The 27545-nt window shown below is 43.5% G+C and overlaps 1 protein-coding gene across 5 annotated transcripts; it reads left to right on the top strand.

Annotated features, from left to right (window-relative positions):
- Positions 1-27545, top strand: LOC116334332 (aryl hydrocarbon receptor-like). Of its 5 annotated transcripts, none has more exons than XM_039599873.1 (11): positions 1-439; positions 8596-8786; positions 17914-18014; positions 19069-19158; positions 20694-20805; positions 21779-21906; positions 21986-22188; positions 22356-22465; positions 23254-23395; positions 23501-25132; positions 26953-27545. In XM_039599873.1, the coding sequence occupies exons 1-11, from the start codon at positions 381-383 to the stop codon at positions 26960-26962; spliced, it is 2778 nt and encodes a 925-aa protein (XP_039455807.1). In that variant the 5' UTR covers positions 1-380; the 3' UTR covers positions 26963-27545. The 5 variants fall into 5 exon arrangements, with proteins under 5 accessions (XP_039455807.1, XP_039455806.1, XP_039455804.1 ...); XM_039599872.1 differs by having other exon boundaries at positions 26950-27545; XM_039599870.1 differs by having other exon boundaries at positions 23501-25214.

The following is a 27545-nucleotide window of genomic DNA, read 5'->3' as shown; positions in this document are numbered from 1 at the left end:
CGAAAACTCGAGTGACTCTGAATAATAATAATAAGAAGGCGGCGTTGTTTATCCAAAGGAGAGGGGTTGGACATCGGTACCAGACTTCTGTGCCAAACATTTTTCCATTTACTCCCCTCTCAGTAAACCTACCAGCACTACCCAGTGTACCCTCACTGCGCTACCGACCAAGGTCAGCAACAGTGACCGCCAACGGGAGCTGTCAATGCGGCAGCAGCCCTCCGCGGGCCCCGGCAGGTCTATAACCTGGGATTTAGATCATCAGGCTAAATAAAGGACTGTCGCCTGTCGGATGGATGAAAGCGCCGGAGTGGAGGAGTGAACGAGCTGAAGAGAAGTTAGTCTAACTTAAAGGCTGTGAGAACTACCTGCGTGACACCATGTTGAGAAACCCGGGGACCTATGCGAACAAGAAAAGGAAGAAGCCCGCCCTCAAACAGTAAGACTTTTTACTAAGACAGCACCGACTCCACAGCTTTTCTTTACCTTATAATAACAGCAGAGTTACCACTGTTAATAACAACATTATGGCCGTACGTGTTAGCGTGAGGGTGAAGGTAGGCTTCACTTTGGGCAAAAAGCCGTAAGCAGGAACTAACTTCTAGTTCACTTTAAATCTCTGCGCAAGTGTAGAAAGGTGACTGAAGTTAAACACTGCTTTGTTTTTATAAGCGCGACACTCGGTTACTTCGCAGTCAAGTTATGAAATCAACCTGTGCTGGAAATGAAAGATAAAACCAATTAAGGTGGACTGTATTCTCCCGTTATCGCTGTAAGCTGTGTGTAATTATAAAGCCGTATACTTGTTATGTTTGCTAAAATGTGGTGCTGTGTTTCTGAGACGGTCTGTGGGGCTTCCACGTTTAGGACCACCTTAAGAATGCGCCTCCATACTGGATCTGGCATGGATATCTTGCCCTCGCGCATTAATCACAATCAAGTTTGAGAGTCGGCTGCTGCTCTCACGCGATGCTCCGGGGAGGGCGGGGGGTGGAGGAAGGGGAGGCGAGGGCGCGAGCCTCTGATGTTATTGTAATGTGATACGGCCTCGCGCCGTGTGCGCCTTTCTCGCTCTTTTCCACGCTATTGTTTGGCTTTTTTAGCTTTTAATGCTCAGTTACACGAACAAAAATACTTAAATTACTTTGACATACTTTTGTTTCTGTTAACCAGATGTATGAAACGTAGACCACCGCCTCTGCTCATCTCATTGGGAGTTTTCTTACTTTTAATTACTTTTATTTATTGTGACCTTCTGTGCGTTACTTTGATTAGCCTTGTCTCATGATTTTTTTGCTTTTTGGTAATCTTTATTTTGTATTCTGTATGCTAATCAATAAAATCAATCAATCACAAAAAAAATAACGTGAGACATAATCTTTTAGTGTGAGCCTTTGATGGTTTAGCACTGATGAAAATCTGCCCCAGCGTCTGTGTACTAAAGCATGTTACTGCATGCAGGTTATTATGCTGTGATAGGCCCTGTGTGTGTGTGTGTGTGTGTGTCCTGGGTTCTATGGCCTTTTCCGTTTATTTTTTTTCTTTGTGAACTTTATTATACAGCAGATTGTTACACTAGTGTGACCTATATAGTCAAATTTCCTAAATACAACTTCCAAGACTTGCATGCAAATTCAAAACATGCACAATAGCAGCTGACTGTGGACCCATTGATACATTAACCACAGACATGTTTTCAGACATTGGCCAACTCAGGTTTAGTCTAATAATGAGGTGGTAATACTAGAGCCCCCCAACAGCTTCCAGAAAGTATCACATTTTGTATTATGTGGCAAAAAATCATTGCAGCGTTGTGTTAGTGGAAGTTTCAATGGTCTGAAGCTTCAGTTATATTTAGCCTTGTTTATGACTTTTATTCTAACTATATTCTGAGGGGGGTGTTGGTGGCACTTACTGCTTTTACAGTTAGAATCCTATTAATTTCACTGTAACACGGTTGGGCTGAATTATCTTATTACATAAGAAGGATAAATATGTTGGTATATGAAAAGAACATGACGATTACACTGTAAAACATTTCTGATAAGTGTGTTGCTCTAAGTTACAGCAATAAAGATGCATCAAACATCATTTTACATAAATACCAGACATTTGTGGAAAAAGACATTGAATTGAACAAATGCTACTGAAAGTAACATTTTTATGTGTTTGTATGTAACCTCCCCTACCTCCTGGTTATAACTGTGTTTTGGGAGTGTGCCCGTAACCAATAGGAAAATTAGAGGGCTGTACAAATATTCTAGAATTGCAGTTTTGTTCAGCAGCTGTAGTTTTATTCAAATAAGATGCTTTTCAAAAAACTGCAATGCACCTAACCCTTCCTAATGTAGGGAAAGCACAATACTAATTGATAAAAGTGTTTCAACTCTGCTTGAAGTATTCAGACTGGAGTAAAATCTCCTCTCTGCAGCTCTGGGACTCTTGTGCAAACGGAGTCAGCTTCATAAACTGTTAAACACAGATGCTGAGAGTGAACACTGTGGGTTTGATGTGTCTGATTATACCGATCTGGTATATTGTGTGTAGGCTGTTCCCGGTGTAAATCCCAAAATAAAGAGGTGGCCTGTGTGTAGACGTCTGTGTTTCTGAAAGTGTGGGCTGTGCAGTGAGGACTGAGGTTTCCTGGATGGCCAGCTGTGCTCAGCTGCACAAAGGACCCATTGAGCCTGACTGTAAAAAGCTGTGGTCAGTGCACAGGGACATTCCACGGCAGATCTGTCCGTCCACAATCTGTTTTATTATCCGTATTCTTACCATGTATGTTGCCAGTCTCCTTTGCCATTGTCTATTATTTTAAATATTCTGCATTTTCCAAGTTTATTCTTACATTTTTAGTCCGTTTGAAAGCAACATTGTTCACATGCATCCTGGTTTCTTTTGTTTTATTTGTCACACTTAGATGTCATTTCATCTAATAAATATTAATAGTATACAAGATAAATAGAGTAAATGCAGAATGCAGTTTTCAACAATTATTTCATTTATTAAAGAAAAAAAAGGAATCATAACCTACCTGGCCACATGTGAAAGTAATTGCTCCCTAAACCTGACACCTGGTTGTGTGAACTGTAGTCAGGCGTTTATGATAACTGCCAATGAGCCTTTCACAGTGGTGTGGAAGAAGAAGCCACACGGAGGATTTTCAAGCATGGACGGTCATGTCTGATCATCTCAGTCAGAGTTAGGTCCAGACTTTGACGAGGCCACTTTAAAACCTCCAAGCACATTTTTCTGCCCCCGTGCTTTCTATCAAACACATTCACACACCAACGGATGCATCAGAGAGAAACCTGGCATTCAATATCTTGCCCAAGGATACGTTGGCATGCAGACTGGAGTAGCCAGGGACTGGCTTCTTTTTGGTGTGTTTCAGCTCATTGTCCTGCTGCACAAACCGAACACACTTGAGGTTCAGGACACAAACTGATGATTGGACATTCTTCTGTGTGTGTGTGTGTGTGTGTGTGTGTGTGTGTGGCGACACTGATTCATCATCAAATGAGAGAAAACAGAGGATTCTTCTGACTGTTGGACAGACCTTAATGAGTGGATTTGCAGAGACATTTGTTTGTCTTGTGTCCTTTACTTTTTTCACCGCTGGTCATTTTTGTTAGTAAAGAAGTCAGGTGTGCTTGGCGAGGGCACGGTGACGAGTGCAAGAGAGACGAGCGACATATTTTAGCCACTACTGGATGATACGGGAGGCTGGCTCATGCTGTAGAGTGGCTCAGGGTAATCAAAACCTGTAAAAAGTCTGAAAACAGGACTGAATTTATTTTTTATCACATCTATCAAAAACAAAATGAGCATTTACAGACTAAAAATATTAACACTAATAAATTTACATTTATATCCACAGCTCCATCCTGGACTATCTTGCAGATGTCCCTTATCAGATTGGTCCAAAAAGGTGGAGCTCTTGACTAGATTACAAGTGCTGCTAGGACCAATCAAAGTTGAGCCATATTAGGTAAAGCTCTGTGATTGGCCCAGCACAAGTGGAAATGTGTTTGAACAGGAGACAGAAGCATCCTGACAGAGCAGGTGAAACACGAGCAGTGAGATGTGTCTGGTTCCCATGGTAGTGTGTAGGGCTCATTACCTCCTGCTCTCTGTGTGTGTGAATGTGTACTCAACACAGACTAAGTGGATTAAAGGTGTGCACTTTGTAGCATCAGCATGCGTTTACTGCAGTGAGCAGTTGTGTCCTTATTAATGGAGATAATATGCTTGCAGTGCAAATATTTTGACTCGTAATCTAAAGGGATTGTGAAAAACACACAGAGACATGCTGATAAGAGGTGTGGCAGGACATTACCCTTTGTTCTGTGGCCTTTGTTTCGTTTTTCACCTGTGCACTCATAAACAGTACACGCTTTTATCCATTTTTTAAATTATTTTTCCCAAAAGGAAAGGATGTAGGCACAAACGCACACAGAGAAGCGTTCCCTAATGACTCACGTCTGTTTCATGATGGGGTGTCACAAGATAATGACGGTAACTGAAAAACCAAATACTAATAATGTGTATACTGTCAACATTACCATTTAGCAGAAATACCAATGTGTGTGTGTGTGTGTGTGTACAGAAAATATGCAAAATAAATGTGGAGTGCATCAAATATAACCAGCAGGGTGCTTGTCACAGAACTACAGAGTCATTTCTCCATCCTGTCTGCCTGCCTCTGTGCTTTACTCCCAGAGTGAAAGACAAGGGCTCAGAGTGGAAAGCAGTCCCAGCCCTAAGGCTTTTAAACGCCCTGGCACAAGTCTGACCTGAGGAAACTTTTCATCCAAATCCCTACCAACATTCAGTACGTTAATGTCACATTTCTATTGTGTTTAAAAGGCTTGTAAAATGTTCTCCTAAATCTTTGCAATCAGGGAGCAAACTGACACATAATTGATCATCAAAAACTCCTCCTGTTCCTTCCACCGTTTAGTGTTCCCACTGATTATGACTTGAACACCGGATTAATGCTGAAGATGAAATTATTAATGAAGTGGTTTCTCCTGACGCCATCGTTTCTCTTTATAGCGATGTTGGTCATAGTACTAGTTCATTCAGCTACTTTAGCTCACACAGCCCTGAAATCTCAGCTGATGCCCTCCAACATACCTAAATAGTTATTTCATGCAGGACATGCTACTCAAGCTGTTTCAATCTGCTGTGCATCTGCAAGCCATTTTGCAACCCACCTCTACCTCAGCGCATCCTTTCATGCTGTTTCTGACTTAATGTTACATCTTGTTGTCACTAATGTTTGAGCTTTTCTGTGCTGGGGATCTCGTTGCGTGATCCAGTGGATATAGACGGGTCACAACGCACAGCCGCAGATGGGAATAACCATGTTCTTTTAGCTCTCGTGGTAATGACTCCAGTACTGTAGGGTGGTGCTGGTCCCACTGTCACTCATTTGTCATGTCTCTGTCTTTTTTCACATGTTTGTAGAACACGTGGTATTTAGTGTAAGTGTTCTTTTTCCTCTGTCGAGGAAACTGTTCTGCTTCCAGTTTTGCCGTCTGTGTTTGTCAGCATGTGTTTAGAAAGCATGTGTTTCATACTTTAGCACCACTGAGTCATCCTTCTGCATCTGGCAGACGCTCTGCTTGTTCAGAGCAGACAAATGTGCATCAGCGCTGCCTTACAGCTGAGATGGAGGACTCTGGGTTCATATCCCTGCGTTGCCCTGTTGAGATGAGGAATCCTAATAGATATGCTAAAACATCTTCCTTTTATACAGCGAGTCCCCAGATGTCTTCAACCCCGTGATCCATGGCAAAGCAAAGTGGAAAAAATGCTTCTGAATGCTGGCTTTTGTCTGTGCTAGCATTTCTTGAGAGTGAGGTCAGGCCTGCACCATTTGTGGGAAGGTACAGCTCGGGTAAGTCGAGTTAGTGCTGCAGGAGGAAATTTAATAACCTGCCATTAACCAGAGTTTTGGTAAAGAGACAAAGAGACAGCCACAAACTCTCAATATGCTACAGTAGTAGTTGAAGTGGATGCTACTGGTAAACCAAGTGGTTTAATGTGATTAGACTAACACAGTTTACTGATTGGTTCCACTTCATAAGAAATTCCTCCTGCTTTAGAAACACAGCTGTTCCCTGATGAGTCATGTCTGTTCATATGAATTGAACTCTTTCATGTTGAGGTGTCACAGTATAATGACGGTAACTGCAAAATTAATTACAAATAATATGTCGATAATATAAATATCATAATAATGTAAAGCAACAGTAATTATTATGGTTGCCGCTCCACCAAGGGCATCCACCAAAGAGCACAGGAAAGAATAAGAATAGGAGGACGCATGACTACAACAGCGCAAACATACACTGGGTGGGCTGGTAGAGCAGGTCATCTGCTAATCGGAAGGTTGATGGTTCAATCCCTGGCTAATCCAGTCAAATATCCTTGGGTCAGATACTAACCCCAAGCTGCTCTCCAATGCCGAGTGACTGTTAGATAGAAATAGTGCTTGGATGAATGTATAGAGTGCTTTGAATGCTCCGGGAGGTTGGAAAGAATCAGCACATTTACCATTTCCTGGAGGAGATGTAGAAACTGTTGAATCAGTAGAAGCCATAACCTGTTGGCAGACAGCACAATTCCAAGTGGCTGTGGGCAAAATAACTGCCAGCATCAGGAAGTGGACGGGTGAGTAATGAATACCACTGATTGATATATGACCTGGTAGTAAACCAGGCAACCAGAGCCTGAAATGTGACTAGCCATGAGTTTGTTGCCATGAGTGAGTCGCTTCCAGTGTGGATGCAGCTTAAGACAAACCCTAGTTTAACCTGTCATAATATTATCGTGGATGTTTTGTACCAGTTATACAGGAATGAAGACCCCAAAAGCAGGACACTGGGTGGCAGAGATAAATCCAAACTGCAGAAACCTAAAGTCCAGACAAGGGTCACAGTCAGCCAAAGCAAGCACAGCAGAGGCAGCAAACTCCACAGGACAAAGTCCAAAAAGTCATAAATACAGCAAAACAACAACACATGAGGAGCAGAAGGAAATGTTGGATCACCTGACAATCCTGCAAGTGTGCTCTGTGTACACAGAGCAGAGAATGATTGGCTGAGTGGGCGACAGGTAACACTAATGAGAGCGCTGCAGGCAGACAGGGTTACACTCACATCCAGCAAAATACAACAACGAGGGAAGAGTCATTTCACTTCAGTAAAGTCACTAAATTATGATTTTTTTACTCATTAATAGTGAATCCTGCTCAGTTTAAGGTATTCAGACAGACTCCCATCAAGTCATGATTCATGGCCAGAGTTGGTGGGGGTTAGTTGACACTATCAATTATAAGAATTAATCCATGTCTGAAATATATGATTTATCACAAGAAAGACCATTTAGAATAATCTCTAAAACACATTGATTAGTTAAATCCCAGGTTATTGTTCAGCACAGAAGTAGGAGGGAGAACATGGGAAAAGTCATCCTGATCATTTGTTTCCATATCAGTCAGTGTATATTTCACTACATAAATCCAGTGATTGTTTCTGTCAAGCTGACAGTTTCTGTTTTATTACTGGATATTTAGGTGTTATTTATTTTCTGACATAAACATGTATGTAGAGATTATACAGCTGTTTTTAAATAGTGAACATATATAATGATCTAAAATCTTAATTCTGGCTGTTAAAAGCTTAAAGTGTTGTAGAAGGAGACCAAATATAAGAGTAGAGTCTTTGATCATTTCCACATAAATAAAGTAAAACCTTTGTAGCATTCACGATTGACCATAACTCATAGTTTCGTGACGTAGGCCATGTTGGGCTTACGCTGCTGAAACCTGAAACAGCATCTGTCACAATTTTGGTTTCATGTTTTTTACTGTGTCTTAACTGCAGGATTGTCATTCCTGAGACTTCTCACGCTTTGTGCTCCATCTGGTTGTCCTGGCACGAGTGAGCTGCCGTGTAGACTTCAGGAGGTGGTTGGTTTCTGAACATTTGGGAGTATTTCTCCTCGTGCTGTGAGTTTGCTCTGCAGGTGTTCACCGAAGGAATGATAACAGTGGTTTTGTGTGCTGATCGCTCACTTTCACTGACACTTGGTCTTACTCCCAGTTCAGCATGTGTTTGTGATTTGTGAGTAATGACATGTATCTCCAGTGAGCCTCATGAGTTTCCCCTTTGCATTTGAGCATGGATGGTCAAACAGATGTCCGTGGGTGTCGTGGTTAAAAACTGGTTTTCCTCTTGATCGAATGACTTGTGGAGATGTGTTTTGTAAACTGCTGTCTGTACTATTTATGCTGAGATTGTTGTTTCTTTGGCAAAGAACAACCAGTCTGCTTTGTTCTGGTGTTTAGAACAATAGATATGTTCCTCTGAAGCTGTGGTGTGATGTTAGCATCAGAGTTTTTGGGTTGGATTTCTCACTCTGACTTTGTCTCGTCATGGTTTAGTAACACCTGCAGCTCTGATGCACGGCTGACTCAGTGCATCCATGTGCCGTGCTGCACCCCAGTTAGCCAGGCTTGAACTGATTCACTGTTGATATTTTGCCATGAAATCACTAACCGGATATTTTCTTTCAAATCCTCAGAAAGAAGGTCAGTGAGGGCAATGCAGTGGTTAAATCCAACCCGTCAAAGCGCCACCGGGATCGGCTGAATGGGGAGCTTGACAGGCTGATGGACCTCCTGCCGTTTCCTGAGGAGGTGCGCTCTCGCCTGGACAAACTGTCGGTCCTCCGTCTCAGCGTGGGATATCTGAGGGTCAAGAGCTTCTTCAAAGGTAAAGACCAGCCACAAGTGTATATCCAAAGATTTGTTGAAATGTCAGTGCTGTGTGGTGAAATGAAATGATGATAAGCCCACTCTGACCTCCACATTCGCTCCCTTAATATAGCCACAAAAACATGACAGCCTGCTCTTTGTACCACAGAGTAAACAATAATATTTCTATGTCTCATCTTACCGAATCTTGTGCTGAGTAATTGTGGTACTGTGGTTGAGAAATGTGTTTAACCACACAAACCCAGCGGCGCATACCTCGACCTTCCACTGAGCAAACGCTGGTTGACAAGCCGACCTGAACAGAGAAGAAGAGAGCAGAAGAGTTTAGCATCATCAGGAGAAATGCAAAAAGCATCAAAGATAAAGAATACAGTATGAAATGCACCTGCAGAGGCCACAGTGCACACTTTTCATTGTCTTTAACACTCAGTTTCCCTTCTGTTCTTTGCATGATATGATTTAGTTGTTCTCTGCGGCTGACAGAGACCAACAACAGCACAAGGAAGAGCAGCCCACAGACCGGTTCGACCACATACTTTGGACACTGCCTCCATTTGGCAGCAGATGCTCTCTGCAGATAGGCTGTCTGCAGCTCCCTGCAGTCTGCCGAGGCAAAGCCGACACAGGACAGCTTTGAGTCAGGGCAACTTGTAGTAGAACGGTGGTTTATAATTGGAAATAAAAGAGAGACTCTACGAGGAATGAAGCTCATGTAGGTTTAGTGTGTCACTAGAACCCTGTCAGTCCAACAGGGGGACGTGTAGGACTCAGTAGGCATGAAACAGTGGACGCAGTGAAAGGTAAAAGGTATATATGAGAGGTAAATCAGTATAGAGGCTAGACTTTTTAATTCAACCGTAATAATGACACAAAAGTCCAAAATACTGATAATGAATACAAGCAAACACTTGTATGAATGAGGTCATATATGGAGACTAAGGTGGGAGTAAAGGTAGACAAAGCTTGATAACTGGGCACAATGAAGCCAGCACTGGAAGTGACTGAACTATGTGCTCTACATCTGACAGCTGAGGCAGGAATGAGAAGCATGCAGGAATCTAGTTTTAGGAAACGGCACATCCTCACTGCTGCTAACCTCACCCCACCTTGCCTCCGAGCAACACCCACAACAGCCTCAACTATTTCTCAAATGCTTTTTAAGAGTTGCTGCAACTTAATTAAACATGCAGGCTTTGAAAAGCTGATGAGTCATAAGAAAGTCAATGACATGTGAGTCGTTCACATTACAGCTGCAGAGGATGCCTGTCTTTAAGTACAGCAGACATTTTAGCCGAGTTGTTGCCTGACAGACTGCTGAGTAAGTTGCTGTCTCTAACAATAGACATGAAGTGTCTTATCTCCAGGTGTCTGCGTTTCTGGATCTAGGTTTAGGAGTCGTACGGAAGTAGAGGTAAAAATGCACAAAGTGAATTCCAAAGACGGATTTTATCAGTAACAGACATCTTTGAAACCAAGTGAAATTATAAATGCTGTGCAACCTTAAATAGACAGTGTGTGAAGTGTGCGTGCTTGTTGTCAGCCCAGTTGTTTGCAGTGTGAGAATGCATTGTGATGGGACATTACATGTTGTCACATGAGCGCTGGCATTGCTCTTACACCTTTTTGCCTACTTCTGTCTGTACAGGTGAGACAGGCTCCTGTCTCTGTATGAGACTTTCACAGTTAGCTAAGCACTAAAAGGAAGACGATCAAGAGTTCGAAGACTTCAGATTTTACCGTACAGCTTTCTTCTTCTTCTCTAAAACTAAAACTGAAATAAATCAGTCTGGATTGAAGCCTCCCATTTATTTTTATTTTAGACCAGCATAAAGAGCACACGAGACCCTCTGAGGGTGGGTTTGTGTTTCGTTCTGGTCTCAGATCTTTTTCATGTAAGGCTAAATGGTTAAGTACTACAGCATGGGGTCACTGCTCCATGCTGCTGCTTTAAAATGCTGCTGTTCACGTTGTAGCCAAAAACGATGTTTGTCGGGGAAACATCAGATTAGACCGTCAAGCGTCGCAGCATTTATTCAAGTCAACAGTTATATCTCCAAACAAGGCGTTGAATCCACTGATTTTAATGTGTTTCAGCCATAAATACAGAATATCCTGATTTTGCTGCAGCTACTCTTTAATAGAAGAATCCATATGAAGCTTACATTGAACTATTTTATTATCATGTGGCCAAAAGCATGGATTGCTGTGTTGTATGGTTTATTATTCAATTATTGAGCGGTAAATCCGAGTCGTTTTGAAAAGCATCCATTTGAACAGCTAATGTGGTTTTTGCATGGTGCAGCTGGTAGTGACTGTGGAGTGACATGGATTTATACTGCGACTACAATCAGTGCATTTCACTGCATGTTCTAAGAGTGTTTGTGCATTTCCTTGATATTGCTGTGGCAAAATGCATTGAGAAGAGGAGTCTGCAGACAGCCCTGATCACGTATAGGAGTGCTGGCTTTGACGTAATTTATGTTTGTTCTAATTTTGATTTCAGTTTGATGCAGATGATGGTCTGAGTCTCAGATCAACACCTGAAAGGAATGCAGAGTTCTTCATCGCTGGCAGATGTTGTGCTGAATATAGAGCTCTTAGTTCAGAGTTAAGCTCTATGTTAGACCTGGGCGATATAAGATTTTTTCATATCACGATATGTTTTTTTCATTTCAGGCGATAACGATATATATCACGATATAAGCCAAATAACTATATTTGTAAGATTTAAATGTGCCGTTGCTCACAAGTAAAATGTGAAATAATCAGCAGCTTGTTTTAATTAAAATATTTATTTCCCATAATAAGTTCAACAGGGTAGATGTACTTAAGGAACATGAGACTTCAGTTTCAGATAAATAAAGGCAAATATTGTAAACTACACAAAAGGCAGCCGCTAAAGCGTTTAAGTTTCAAAATAGAACAAACAAAACAGACCACTAAATTGTCAATTCCACTTAGAAACAAAATTTTAATTCTAAAAATAAATCTTAGGTCATTTTACAGAAGAACAGACAAAATTGACTAACTTTTGTCAATATCAAATAAACTGAGAACTAAAAGGAAATTCTCAGGCTACGTCCACACGCACATCGGGTATTTTTGAAAACGGAGATTTTCCGTTTTGCTTTTAAAAAATAATCCCGCCCACACGTAAACGCAGAAATGAAGGAAAACGCTGCTAGGAACATGCCAAAGCAACAGGTGGCGATATATTCCTAACCGTGTAGAAATGTTGGCCAATCAGAAGTCTAGAAGCCTCGGTAGGAAATAGTAAACAAAGATGGGGCATAGAAACAGAACCGAGTCATATGTGTGGAGGGACAGTAACTGTGTGTGTATATGTAAGCATTTAAACACTGCAGAGAGTACAATTAACAGTAACAGTATTGTAGAAATTCATTTCACCAAAACAATAACGTGGCGCACAGTGTGACGCCAAAAAGGCGCACACCTTTGACGCTGCGTTTTCTCCGTTTTCTTGTCCACACGTAAATGCAAAACGGAGTTTTCGAAAATATCCACCCTGGCAGGCGTTTTTAGAAATCTCTGTTTTCAGTGACTGAAAACGCCGTTTACGATGTGGATTTAAAGGTGCAAACGCATAGAAAAATCTGCGTTTTCAAAAATACCCGGCACGTGTGGACGTAGCATCAATCTCTCCTTGTTGTATAGCTTAGCTTTTCAAACAGTTTTAACAGTGACTTTAGTCTGACAAAAGCCGAATGATAATTAGCGCTTTCAGTTAGAGATTGAGCATGCACCGCTTTATTGTATTTCCAGACTTGCTTTCGGCACAATTTACAGTGCGCGCTACTCTGTTTTTTGTCAGACTTGAAATAGCCGAAATACCTTCACACTACGGAACTTCTGTGGCCCTTCCGTTTGACAAGCTCTCCGGCATTGGAACCATCATCTGTTTTTTCTTCGGTAACCTTCGCCACGCCTCGGTTGATTTTTCTCTAGTCGGCAAACTCATTTCCTTCGTTACCTGGGCGGCCCGGCTGCAAAACAAACACATGTGCGCCTTTGGCGCTTGTGCTGCACGTAACAAGTCACGTGGACGTGACGCTGCGGCTGTGATTGGTTCGGCTCTGCGCTACTTAATTTGGATTGGCTGTTCTTTTTTTTTTTTAAGAGGACAAGAGAGATGAGGCCTATCGCAATAGTTTAATTTTTCTATCGAGAAAAAGTTATTTCGCAATACATATCGTTATCGTTTTATCGCCCAGCTCTACTCTATGTAGAGAATTAACATCCTCCAGGTTGCTGCCAAACCCTGTATGGGTAGTGTTGGGTTCATCAAAGAAAGCACAATTTGTTTCTGAAACTCAAAGATGTTACTCTTTGAAACCGAGACTCTTGCATGAGTTTTGACCTTAGAGATTTTTCCTTATAAGATTACCATTCTTGTATAAAGAATGAATGACAGCCCTGTATAAAGAGGTAGATGCATGCCTTACCCTAAACCTACCACTAACCCGACATCGGTCAGCAGCAGTTTTTTCTGGTCATCAACGGTGACTGTCCCAGTCAAAATATGAGCCCGGATTGTGAGCGTTCAAGTGGTGGCATGCCCAGGATTTAAGATAGGGATCCTGTAAAACCAAAGTAAAACACTTTGGCTAAAAGAAAAGGGCCTAGAGAAAAAAGAAACAGGCGGTTTTAGGGGCAGTTTTTATGACATGATCATGAAACATTATCAGGCTGCCTGGTGATAGCAGATCTCCCTGAACAAGCTGGGCCCCCGGCCTCATAGCGTGACTTTGTGAAGCAGAGCTGGATGTTTTGGAAGGCTTGTGGCTCGCTGCTGCTGACATATTTGTGTGACGCTGGTAGAAAACTGAGAAAAATGCAGAGTTTCCAAGTTCATTGAAAACATCCAGGCCTGTTAGCAATCACAGCTGAGGTGGTGCACTTTAATGTGATGTCATGACGTGGGAAGAAGAGAGAATCAGTTTTGAGGAGACCGGTCTGGTCTCAGTCCTGGTGGGCTCATTAGGAGGAAGTCTTTGGCTGTGCTTCATTCTGCTGTCTCATCACATCAGACCAGTAGGACGTGTTAGTGTAGTGACAGCCAGCTGGCGTTTTGATTCGGCTTGCATGTCAGTATATTGTGATCCTCTAAGCAACAACTGGGAGAGCGGTTTCCATTTTTTACGTTCTCTGGAAGGTTTGTCCTCAGCTTCTTCAGACCACAGCGCTACATCTCTCTTCATACCCAAAGTCCTTTTCTTTCCCACAGTCTCTGCTGGTCAGCCTGAGCTCACCCACCAAGGCTTTCTGTGAGAGGGTTCCAAAAACACTTTGCTTATTTATGTCCTGACCCAACATTGGCTGTTGTCCCACTCAGAGTTTGGATGGGACATCAGAAACATAGAACATGTGTTATTACATTTATTTAAGCACTGTGATTCAAATCTGCCAAGAATGTAAACATCAGTTAGCTTTTATAAGTGCATATGTGTCCATACTTGAAGCAGCTAGCAGCATCCAACTGCTTCAATCTGATTTGCCAAGGCTACATTTAGAAATGCTGTGGCTGTGTTGCCTCAAACTGTTGGTTCATTGCACTTAATGACGTGGAAACACCTGGCACAGTAAACATAATATCCTATTGTGTTATGTTTTCTGAACTCTGGAGACCGTTGCCATTCTCCCACGAGTGGACGTCCTAGCAAAGTTACCCCAAGACAGTGAACCTGTGCAAAGTGGCAGAAGGAGCATCCAGACTGCAGCTCTGGGACCTTGTGATGGTGGTAAACCCTGTTTTGCCATGAGCGCTGTGGCCAAAGTGCATCCTGGAGCTGACGAACACATCAGCACAGCCAGGGCTGAGGCCCCAGATTCTTACACCAGCTATTGTTGTTGTGTTGTTGTTTCACTATATCGCTCTTGTTAAGTCTGGTGTTGGGTTTGATTTCATTTGTGTTATTTGAGTGTGGAGTGACTTGTTTAAAGATGTCCACAGTGGGTTAGTGCTTCTTTGTTTTTTCTCTCTATGTGTGGTTTGAGGTATTAAAGGAAAGAGTTACGTACCTGTCAGCAGAAACACCTGGATGGGGTAAAACATTTTTTAATAAACCCAAACGGCTGATTGAAGATTCAAGGCTGTCCACTTCTTACATTTTTACTGTTTGTACTATTTACTTTATCAGGTCTGAAAATGATGACATTTGCATAACTTCATGGCGGCGTGATGGTATTCATCACATCCCACAATTTACTCTAAACTCTGAGTGCGATCAGCAAACCTGTTTCCACCCAAAGCTTCGTTTTTTGGGATCACACTGAAGTCTGATCCTAAGGAAAAGAGGCCAGTTGTTTCCCTTAAAGTCAGGGAGGTAAATGGGTACACTGATGGGAGGATGAACCTTTGGACCAAGTGATCCAGCTAATTGGCTTCCTTGCAGCGAGCTCTGCCCTTTCCTGCACATCTGCGTGAGAACAGAGATCTCTGTACAGGATCTACTGGAACTAAATGTTTTCAAATCTAGATAATATTCCCATATGCATTGCTGGCATGCTTTATACTACTACTCTGAGTTTGGCAGACCTCCAACTGTGACTGCATTTCCCTTTTCTCCCCTTAGACTCACTGTGCCTCCACTTCATGCTGTTACTCTCAATTACACATTACATGCTCAAGAATCCAGTTCAGTTGTTTATTTAGTCTTATTGGCTTATTTTAGTGCCTTTTCTTCTTTGCTGTTTTATCCAGAGCTGTCACTGTTTACTGATGTAGGTTTCACTGGACTTTGTTCTGTCTCCTGAATATTCAGACTTCATAGTTATTTAATTACCACATGGAGCAAAGGCATGAAAGGCTAACACATCCCTGAATGACAGACGTGGATCTTCCATCAAAGGTATACAGTGTACCTTAGCCAGTCTGTTTTCTTAAACAGGAAGCTGCAGTTTAGTGTTGAGACAGGCCCTCTCGTGGTGTCACGTTACACTGTGGCCTGCGAAAACAAGAAGAGCCATAACATGGTTTATCATTCGCTCTGTCTTGGTGCTGTCTTGGGTTTTCACAGTAAGGCTTAGTCACAGATGGAAACAAACATCACAGTCAGTGTTGTTTGGGAAGCTGCCGAAGCGGACCCTTCTGGTTCGGTCGGGCCAGTTGCTGATTTGTTGTTTCTAACCGGAGCTGAAAAAGAGAGCACTCGTTTAATTTGGTTTTACATCTCAATCTCAGATCATTCAGCTTAGTACATTTCAAACGTCACAGGTCACAGGGTTCAGTCTAAGCAAAAGCCCGATGGCCCAGGGCCAGTAAAGTATAATGACTGAGGTTACCTGTCCAAAGAGCTCTCAGGTTTTCAGTAGAAGCACCGACGGTGTGAAAGAATTACTGCCACTGCCCTGCAGCTGCCTTTGTGCCTGGGTTTAGAGGAAGGGTGAGTTCTTAAAGTCATGGAAAACCGTAGACTGCTCCCGACTGCAGGGCACATCTGACTGTTGGATATCTGCGCAGTCACAAGGTGGCTGTACATGTACAGACTGTACATGCATGTTAATCTGTGTTTCTCTTCTTTCACTGCCCCCTGCAAGCCCTAGGAAGTGTTTCCTAAGATGTGGTCAAGCATCTTTAGACTTGCTTCTTGCACAACCTCACAGAGCTGTCAGGACACTCGACAGTGCCATGAGCTGTTGAGCTGTTAGCAATGGAAAAACGAGAACCCAACGCAGAGTTCACACAGCTCGAATGAAAACAAACAGACGGCCACAAAGAGGCCTACTTACTCACGCAAACACTGAATTAGGAGGAAAAAAGTGATGGAGGAATGTGGTGGCTGGTCCACATTTGGACAACAGTGTGCTGTTTGTGTATATGTTTGGCTGAAGAAGCACAAATGAATTATGTCTGTTTATTTCTAATACAGTTAGCATGATTGTCTGTCTGATAGCTTCTATAGCCACATGTGAAACTCACATTTTCTGCTAGCAGCAGTTGTGCGTGTGGCTTTCATTACATGTCAGGTCTTGAGCTTTGTGTAAAAGTCAGGCTGTGCAGGTCAGAGTGTTTGTGTATGTGCTACGTGAGTCCTAGGCGACGGGGTGGCAGGTGTTTTGAAGCGGTGGCGCTCAAGGGCCGCAAATCAAAAGATCTGTGCAGCAGGACTGGACGAACAGAGTAAGAGAGGCCATATCCTGCAGTGGCTGTCCAGATAAAGGGAAGCATTAGTGTCAGCTGTTGCCTACTAAAAGTCCCCCCCAGGCACATGCACAAATGTGTCTGTGTGTGTGGATATGCAGCCTGCCAGATCAGTTTTCCAGCAATGAGAAAACCTGTTTTCTGGCAGAGAAACCAGAAACTGGACCTCTGCTAAAGCCAATAAGCTGGCTTTGCCTTTTCTGCTGCAAAAGCATGATGTGACACCCAGGACAGGCTCCACAGGTTACCATTAACCTGTTAATGTAGTATAAGAGTCTATTTTCATGATGCAGAGTGGAACCAACTTAAACTTTTAATTGCATACGTTATTAGCATGATAGAGCTTAAAGCTTCACACAAGCAGCTATTGGAACCTTAGCTGCACATGTTTAAATTTCATTGAACAATAAGAGAAGTTCTCTGAATCTGAGCATGACACGACATGTTCAGATTCAGTTTGGTTTATCTGTTTGCAATGCATGCGCCTCGCACACACTCCTAATGTCAACAAAACATAACAGACACATTGCCAAGTTTCTCTACCTGGAAATGGTTGTCTAAACTAGCTCTGTTCTCTTGCTGCCATGGTTTTTACAGCAGCTCAAATGAATGCATTAAGTCACTGGTCGTGCTGCTGATGGTCAAGGCTGATTGTTTTCTCATTGAATTTCAAAATCACATCAGCCAATGGAACATAAGGGAAAGGTTTTTGTGTCACTTGTAACTCTTTGACCTCACATAATGTAAAATCTAGCCTTAGCTTTAGCCACAGACCCACATTTCAAATGTTACTGAGTACATGAGCCTCTCAGATACTGTATGTGTGGTTCCAACACTGTCCTGTGTTTATTTGAAGGGATTGAACTGTAAACCCTGAGTGACCGTCAGTGATGAGCCTAAATGTTCATGTTACCTCAGCTGATTCCTGTTTCTCTCGGTTCTTTGCCAACATTTTGCGATGCAGCCACCATGAAGAACAGCAAAAGCAGCGTGATGTTTCCTGGGCTGAACGGGCACAACAACATGGACACTACAGCCTTCTCTGAAGGCGACCTGCTGCTCCAGGTAAGACTCGGGAGCTTTTATTATAAAAGTCCTTCTGCATGCAAGTTTCACCACTTAATGCCAACATTAATCCTCTTAACTGGGCAGTTTTTTGTTTTTTTCATTTAATTTTAAGGCATTTTCTAGAATCATTTTCATTTCAGTGCACACACAGAATCAACAGAACTGCTTTGATAACTTTATCACAAACCAAGGTGAATGTGGTGACCCTGTGCGCTGTTACAGAGGCCGTTCTTCCAGTTCAGCGCTCTGTGAGCAGCATGTGCCTCTGATTCAGATAAACACGGTGCAGCTCTGTAGCCAGAATCATGACAGACCAGCACAATAACAGTGTTGGTCCTGAGTGATCAGTGAGCAGCCGGGGGCTGGCAGGTGCACAAACACACACTCAGCCTTTGTTTGTTTGTGTCATAGTTGTGTTTTGTGTGGAGCTAATCCACGTCTGTCCAGTCATGAGGAGGTTATGACAGGTGAACGTGCCAAAACCTCGTTACACTTTGTGGTTCCTGATAAAAACCAGTGTTTATTAGCACTCAGCTGCAGCTCTTTGTCTTTTACATCATGGAGAGAAATGGTCTCCAAAAGCATCCAGATGCTACAGTATGATCCACAAGCATAAACTCCTGTGATTCGTGAAGCTTTTGAGAACTCACAAACGTAGACTTCAGTCCACACACAAACACAAATCAGTGTGACGACATGTAAAACACATACATCACTGTGATGCTGCTAATCTTTGTATACTGTGAATATTGATATAATCCAGATAATGTGGAATAACAGCAGGCTAACATTCATGTCAGCTTATTGAAGTCCCAAACATGACTTCAGCAGATCCTGTAGCTCAAACTAGCAGACACAACGTTCTGCTCTGTGATCCATTCAAGGCAAAAAGCAGAACGCGAGACCCTTCCATCCTCACACAAAGATACTGCTGCACAGTGTGACAGTGTGTGTACGATGTGTTGAGAGATTAAGCTGAAAAAACACAATGAATGTGTAGTTCTGAACGTGTGCGGATGTTTGTGTCATCGGCGACTGTGTTGTTGTTCAGGCTCTGAACGGGTTCGTCATGGTGGTCACGTCAGCTGGGTTAGTGTTCTACGCCTCCCCCACAATCAAGGACTACCTGGGTTTCCACCAGGTGAGTCACTGCACACACACACACACACACACACACACACATGTCTGGTTTGCTATCCTGGTGGGGACATCCCATTGACATAATGGTTTCCCTAGCCCCTTACCCTAACCCTAACCATTAAAAATGAATGCCTAACCCTAACCCTTACCCTAAACCTAACCATAACCTAATTGTAACCCTGACACTAAAACCCCATTTTCAGTGTGAAAATTGCTTTCAACCCCGAGGGGACCTGGATTTTGGTCCCCACGGTGCAGAAAGTCCCCACCAGTATAGTAAATGTCAGATTTTGGTCCCCACCAGGATAGTACGAACCCGTACACACACACACACACACACACACACACACACACACACACACAGTGCCATTTGAATATTAGATAACTCACAAATGATGATTTTATTTATTAGGTGATAAAAAGTTTTCAGGAAGGAGGTAAATGACTTTTGTATATTTGCAGGAAAGTTTCTTTACAAATTTCTTTGTGATGTTAAAAATGAAAACATTGAGTGGTTTTCACTACTTTGAGAATAGACTGCTGTCAGTGTGTAGCTGTAGTAATCAGCACACACCAAAGCAGAGACAGAGGCTAAAGCCACACTGCCATGGAGAACTGAGACAAATCAATATGTGGAGGCTGTGTTCAGAACATGTTCGTGGTCCTGCTGCTGACGGCGTGTGGAGACAAAGGAGAACACAGACTGATTGGTTTGGATTATTTTATTTTGTGACTTTGGTGTTTGGATAAGTTGGTCTGAGTATGAACTTGCACTTTAAAATGCAGAAGTCACACAAACTCCTCCTATTTTAAATGTTGTGTTTGATTAAAGATGCGAGGAGCAGTGGTAGTAAAGTTGGATGAGTTTGATTACAGAGGGTCCACCACCCAAAACAACAGACGGTGTAAGAGAGGTGAAGATTACAGGCACAATGAAGGATAGCAGCAATAGTGAAAGGGATGATTTACAAGATTTACATGGACCGGGATGGACAGCATCCTGGAGAGGAGGAAAGTCCAGGTTTGAAGGTGGAGAGAGACAGAGGCAAGGCTGAGATGGTTCAGGTGTGCAGAGGAGGAATACTGGCTGCACCGAGCAGGGAATGCTCAGTATTGAGGACATGGAGGCAGACGAGGCTGTGGCGACCCCTAAAGGAAGCAGCCAGAAGTTTCACACATCAGTGGATTCAGTGCATGAAGTTAGTATCCACCTCCATCCTGTGAGGTTTCATTGTTGGAGCAGTGCTGAAGGAGGCCAAGCCAAGAGCACAGCATATTTAGTTTTACCAAAGAAATGCATTATTTACGCAATATTAGAGTTTATCATTATATAATAAAATAATCATATGAATATAATATTTTTGAATCTCTTTTGAACATATATTAATCCAAACCTGTGAATTACAATCCTACCCTGTACACAGATGGTGACATCAGCTGTGTTTATGTCCTTGTTCACATGTTTTATAAGCCAGACTTACACTGTCTAGCTTGAATGTTGCTGGAATGACTGATGCTGTGCTGCTCTGCCAACAGTCAGACGTGGTGCATCAGAGTGTGTTTGATCTCATCCACACTGATGATCGGAGCACGTTCAGAGAGCAGCTCCACTTTGCTCTGAACCCACCTGCTGCAGCCGATGAGGATGGTGAGTGCAACGTGAGGGTGTAACAGTACATGCATCAACATCTTTGCTCCAAACATCCTATCAGATAACCTTTTTACCTCTCAGTCGTAAAAGGCTAATCAGGTATTATTGTTGTCATCCCCACCACCACCCCCGCGGGTGGTGTGGATGGTGTGCAACCCAAGTTTGTGAACGCAATAACTCATGCAAGTTCCACATTGATACCACAGATGTATCTGCTAGTGCAACATCTCTAAAGTTAGAAACATCCAAGCTACTTCATGCATTCATCACTTCCAGGCTGGACTACTGTAATTCACTATTATCAGGATGTCCTAAAAACTCCCTGAAAAGTCTTCAGCTAATCCAAAATGCTGCAGCAAGAGTCCTGACAGGGACTAGAAAGAGAGAGCAGATTTCTCCTGTATTGGCTTCCCTTCATTGGCTCCCTGTTAAAGCCAAACACATGTGTATGTGTATTTAGTGTTATAGTCATTAAGTATGTTGTGCCTTGACAGATGTGCATGTTACACATGTGCACTGAGGCCCTATAGCATTACAGATACACTTCAGTAGTGCTGATTCTGATTGTAAGGAATCGTCTCACACAGTGTGACTCAGTATTATTTTTGTTTGGCTTTATACAACATTTGAGTGCCTGAAGTACAAATTATGGCCAATGAGACACTTGTGAACGTTTGATCACGTGACCTCCAACCGTCCCTGTAATTGATCCGTCCATGCTATTAGCCTGAAGTGGGGCTGGAGCTCGTCCCAGCTGTTATAGGACAGGCGGCAGGATGTACCCTGGAGAAACTGTCTATCACAGGGTTCCACAAGTACAATGTCAATGCATGCAACAGTTCTACACCAAACCCTGATGTGCTACCTGACCTGGCACCTGTTTACAGAGTCACTCTCCTGTTATGGCATAAATCAGAGCTTCACATCAGACTCTTCTGTCGTGCAGTAACAGCTTCACCTGCCTTCTCAGTCTTGCAGAGTTGTGGTAATACAGTGATGTACAATCCGGAGCACCTGCCGCCGGAGAACTCTTCCTTCCTGGAGCGCAGCTTTGTGTGTCGCTTCCGCTGCCTGCTGGACAATTCCTCTGGCTTTCTGGTTAGTTTAAGGTTAAAGGTTAAAGGTCAGCTCAGAAAAAAAGAAAAATCCATCTCATGCCTTTGCTTATGTTAACCAGGCTCTCAAGTTCCAGGGGCGACTGAAGTACCTCCACGGCCAGAGTCAGCTGAGGGACAACGGGGCATGTCACAGACCTCAGCTGGCCCTGTTCACCATCGCCATGCCTGTGCAGCCTCCGTCCATCGTGGAGATCAGAGCTAAAATGCTCCTGTTTCAAACCAAGCACAAGCTGGACTTCACTCCCACAGGGATCGATAGCAGGTACAGCAAATTATCTGGGCTGGTGCGTTTTTTATATACTTGATATATTTGTTTTTAAAGTACTTAAAGTCTCAGAACACCATCCTCAGTCATGTTGGAGTCAGCTTTACTGCTAACTGAATTTAATTCCACTGGCCCTGACTCTACCATTTGTTGTCTGTTTGCAGGGGGAAGATCGTGCTGGGCTATTCCGAGATTGAGCTGTGCATGAAAGGCTCCGGATACCAGTTTATCCACGCGGCTGACATGATGCACTGTGCCGACAACCACATCCGCAGTATGTTAGCAATGCAGAGTCAGCCTTCAAATTTAAGACCATTGATACCATCGTATCAACATGCTGCAACACATCTACTGCAGACTGAGATCATGCATTAGACCTCTCAGTTTGGTCATGAAGCTGCTCGTGACTCGTCTTCATCTGAAACTGTCTTTGAAGTGTGTCTAACATTGTTGGACGTAAATATTTAGTGAATGAACTCTCATTTGCAAGAATATAGTCAAACTTTGTATCAGAGGGAAAGTGTGATTGTGACTTGAGCCTAACACAAACTGGCATAGTGTTAGTTTGGAGCATCATCAGCTGTGCTGGGACGGGAGATTACAAAGAAGTGATTGTGACAACATCTGGAATAAACCAGGATGTTTATACACGTTTGTGTGACCGAGCTCGGACTGCAGTTCAGAGGATGAGATGAGGGAGGAGAGAGCAGGGGTGGAAGGACGAAAGAGGATGTTAAACAGTTACATAGGTTAGGTTTGATTATGGCCTTCTCGAGCCACGATGTATATTTATGAGTACAACATTCTATTCTTTGTGGAAAAACCTAAAAATGACTCATTTTTAAATGTTACAGTGTTTTGAAAACATGTTTATTATGAATTTTATATTTTTGTGACAGGACAACATGTTGACTTCTTTTAACAGCGTGAACGCAGGAGACCAGCTGCTGTTGTCTGGTTTCCCATTCTTGCCTAATATAGGATTTCATATATGTATTTATTTAAGCATGAATACAAGCACACCTTCTCCTTTCTCACTATGAACCCTTTCCCGTGTGTCAGTGCTTAAAACAGGAGAGACTGGGCTGACTGTGTTCAGGCTCCTCAGCAAACCGGGCAGCTGGGTGTGGGTGAAGTCCAATGCCAAGATGATCTACAAAGGAGGGAGACCTGAATTTATCATTGCATATCAGAAAGCTATAAGGTGAGTGTTGGAGCCCCTCGACTGGTTGTTTAAAGCATGAAATCAGAGAGTAATGTGACACAGTGAAAATAAGAGGTTGTCTGGTGTTCTCTCTGGTTGTTCCAGTAACGCTGAGGGTGAGGAGTATCTGCGCCAAAGGAGCCTGCAGCTTCCCTTCAGCTTCACCAAAGGAGAGGCCACCCTCTATAACACCGGCCCCACCATGGACATCCCGCAACATCAGTCCAATAAAATGTTCGGCAACAATGACATGAAGAAGGATGTGGTGCCTGGCTCTTTGCTGGACTGCTTCTTGAGTCAGGATGAAAGTCTTTACACCCAGACTGTGGAGACCCCACTACCTGTGGATCAAGTGTTCATGGACAGCAGGGCCCTGGTCAGCGTTGTCAGTGATGCGTGGCAGGGGAAAGAGGCAACGGTCACAACAAGTGAGCCTGTTGTGGTGAAAGAGGAGGCCAAGCAGTCCGTCATGGCTGTGATCGGCAGCTTTGAAAAAATGGCGCAGAGTGGGGATTTTTATTCAGCTTTGCAAACACTGGAGGTGGATAATGCCGAGCTCTTAGAGTGGGAAAATGCTCTGAAGAGATTAGGACAGGAGGATTCGCAGAGTAAGGTCAGTTCTGATCTGGACAGCATTGTCGCCAGCGATGTATTTGACTACATCGACAGCATTTTGTTCAAGGAGAAAGCCGAGGATTGTCTGGACACTGTCCCTCCCAGCTGCCTCACCGCCATCAACAACCATCAGCAGGAGCCCTTCACTCAGGCTGCCCACGTCTCAGCCTCTGATCTCTGCGAGCCACAGTTATTGCAGGCACCCAGCCCTGATTGCACTTACTCTCCGGTGAACGGCCTCTACATTCACCAACAGGATACGGTCACTGTAGCAGTGACATCAGGGCAAAGCGCCCAGACGCTCTCTCACCAGGGTCCCCAGGCTGACCCCAGCCTGCCTTCTCTTCAGCAGCTCCAGCTCCATGACATCTTCAGCCCATCTATTGAGCTGCCTGGTCTCACTGTCCCTGACATCTCAGCTGATAGTGCTTTAGCTTCTTTTCAGTCCCATGACCAAGCGTCTGTCACACATACAGGCTTCCATCAGGACATTTCTGGTCACGTCCAGCAGTCCAACCATCTTTTGCTACACCAAAACAGTTTGCAGGCACCTGTAATGGCAGGAAGTTGTCACATAAAGAGCTCTGTTCCACAACCAAACAGTTTACCACCCACTGTTATGGACAGTCTGCCACCACTAATTCCTTGCCAAGACTTTACTTCCTCTAATGCACCTAATATTCCCTTTCAGTTTTCCTCACCTCGTCTGCAGGAAAGTCTTCCATTTGAAAAGCACAACCTTCCTCTTCAGCAGTGGCCACAGAGCCAGCAGCAAAAGCTGCTTCATGCTAGCATGATGCAAAATGGACACAAGACCATGCCAGTACTGCAGAGCCAAAATTCACAAAACCAAACCTGTTCTAGTTTTTTCCCGAGGAATGACACCAGACTGAATAGCACACAGCAGGGAGGGCTGGCAGGTTACCAGGCAGCTGCACCCAGCAGCTGCATGTTTTCTTCCAACCCAGCCGGACAAGACATCCGGTCCATCTCTGAGCCTTCAAGCCTCAAGGTGCCTGGCACGTCTTTGGATCAGAGTCCTCCTCAAGGTTCCTGCTACTCCCAGTGGAACCACAGTGAGCCTGCGGTGGGCACATCAGCCATCAATCAGCAGAATGTCAGGTCTCTAATTGTTCCTCCCAATATGCCTTCAGAGCACTCACACAGCATTCAGCACTACCTAGAAAGCAACAAGCACATACAGGTAAGCTTTTACTACAGCATTAGTAGGTGGCCCTGAGTGCTGGTCATCGAAATGTAAAATGTATGAATGTAGGAGGGTTTTTTGGAGGAACTGCATAATTAGCAGTGAGATTTCAGATGGCGTAGTTTGTGTTACCAACGGTAACTGTGGTCCCAACTGCCTTCACATAACATTTTAACAAGCTCTTGCAGTCTGGATTAAGGCTGATACACCACGGTTTCCATGATCATCCTCATCCCATTACTTTGCTCAATGCAAGTGATTTGCATGGGAAATGAATTTGCACTGAGCTCCAGACCGAGGGTAACTGATTTAATCTTAGTTCTGTGTAGGAATAATCACAGTAACAGTTGTCACCTTCTCACCAAGCGCTTCGCTGATGGTCTTGTAGCCCATTAAGGTCTTGTAGCCCACTCCGGATGGTCTATCTTGTCCCCAACGTCCTTTGACAGCTCTGTGGTCTTGCCCATGGTAGTGGAGAGGTTGGAATGGAAGAAGCTGATTCTGTGGACAGGTGTCTATGCACATAACAAGTTAAGATCGGGAGTATCTGTAAGATAAGATTGGTTGACTGATTGATTGTAATCTGTGAGCCACTTGGGCACACAACCAATCTGTGGGGTGCCAAAGACTTATTTCACTCAGTGACATGCGAAGCAATGAATAACTTTTCATCTGTAATCAGTTTTTCTGGATTATTGGCAGTCGGCCTTAGTTCTGTCCTCTCTTCCCTCACTCGTGAACCCAGAGATACTTAAGCTCCTCGTTCCAGGACCTGACCCCTCTCATTGAGGGCAACCCCAGACTGGAGACCAGCCCCTTTTCAGGAGACTGATTGCAGAGGGAAGCCATGCGTTGAGGTAAACCCTGCTGTAACTAGCTAGGACCTCTCAAACTCACGCACTAGCTCAGGCTCCTTCACCACCAAACTGGTTCCATGTCCCAGTCGCCAGTCACGATAGTGGGGATTGGTCATCTAGGGCTTCCGCCACTGGCTGTCGCCCGACACACACTGTGCCTCCTGCAGGCTGTGGGCCTACAGGTGGGCGGGCGTATCTATCCTGCGCCCCATAGGCTAAAGACCCTCACCTCATCTTCACCATTTTGCCTTGGGAGACCCTCCCAGGGGGCAAAAGCAACCCGACAACATAATCCCTGGGACACACAAACCCCACGTAAACATGCTGAGGTGGTGATTTGAGCCTTCTGGAACTCGTGATTTTAAAATCCAGCTGCGAATCTTTCCTATAATTGTATTGTGAGCAGATGATCCGTCTGCATCTCCCTCGATGTGCTCGTTCTGAGAGGAGAAGAGTGAACTTGCAAGAGTCATTGTTGGGACGTGACTCTTGTTCTGTTCTTACTTCCTGTTTTTAGCTGGACTGACTTCCTGTTCATAATGTCAGACAGAAACGATATGTTTAGTCATTTTAATACATCTGTTGATTCTATATTCTGCATCTGAATAAATTATCACATGTATCGGTTTCCTAAGTGAGGCCTCGGGTATCTCAGCCTCTTTGAGTCTGTGTAGCTGTTCTGTTTGCAATCATTACATTTTTATTTTATCCAAAAACTGTTTTTCTTCTTTATATGCAGCGATAAAGAAATATAACAAGAGAATGTGGTTATTGGTGTTAAAGGTCAGAGAGGCTCCACCCAAAACAAACTGACTGACTCTGCTGTGAATGTCTTTGTCAGTGTAATCGTTGAACATCCTGTTGTCTCTGTCCAGCAGAACGATATGAGCCCTGTGGAGAACAACAGAGCTTCCTTCACACTTTCTCTGATGCAGCCACATACCTGATGGGATGGAGCACGCCGCCGTGTTGCTGCTGGTGCTACAGTTGCTGGAGAAGGACAAACCCCAGCATATCTTTGCCTGTATCAGTGCTTATCCACACATTCACACACTTACACTTATTATTGTGTTTTATATCCCTCTGTATCAGATACACTTTGTCCGGCCTCTGTTGTCTTTAAAAGCTGTTGCTTTAGTGAAGATACACTATGATAACAATGAAGTATGAAGCCGCAAGTGCATTTACTATGGCGGAGCTCGAACCAGGTAGAAGGTGAATACAAACAGCCAAAGATGTTATTTAGAAAGAATAATGATGTTTAAGTATGTTCATTCTGATAAAGTTGGGATGAATTTCAAATTTATTATAAAAACAGCATAAATGTCAGTGAGCAGCAAATGGACTGGACTGATTCTTATATAGCGCTTTTCTACTCTCACGGAGTACTCAAAGCGCTCTATACAACATGCCTCATTCACCCAATCTCACAAGCACTTTATCTATACTTAGTGCTTTCTAACAACATTCA

Source organism: Oreochromis aureus, linkage group 16 (genome assembly GCF_013358895.1).
Source record: "Oreochromis aureus strain Israel breed Guangdong linkage group 16, ZZ_aureus, whole genome shotgun sequence".
NCBI classification, from domain to species: Eukaryota; Metazoa; Chordata; class Actinopteri; order Cichliformes; family Cichlidae; genus Oreochromis; species Oreochromis aureus.
The sequence above is the reverse complement of the archived record's forward strand: the minus strand, read 5'-3'. Positions and strand labels throughout refer to the sequence as shown.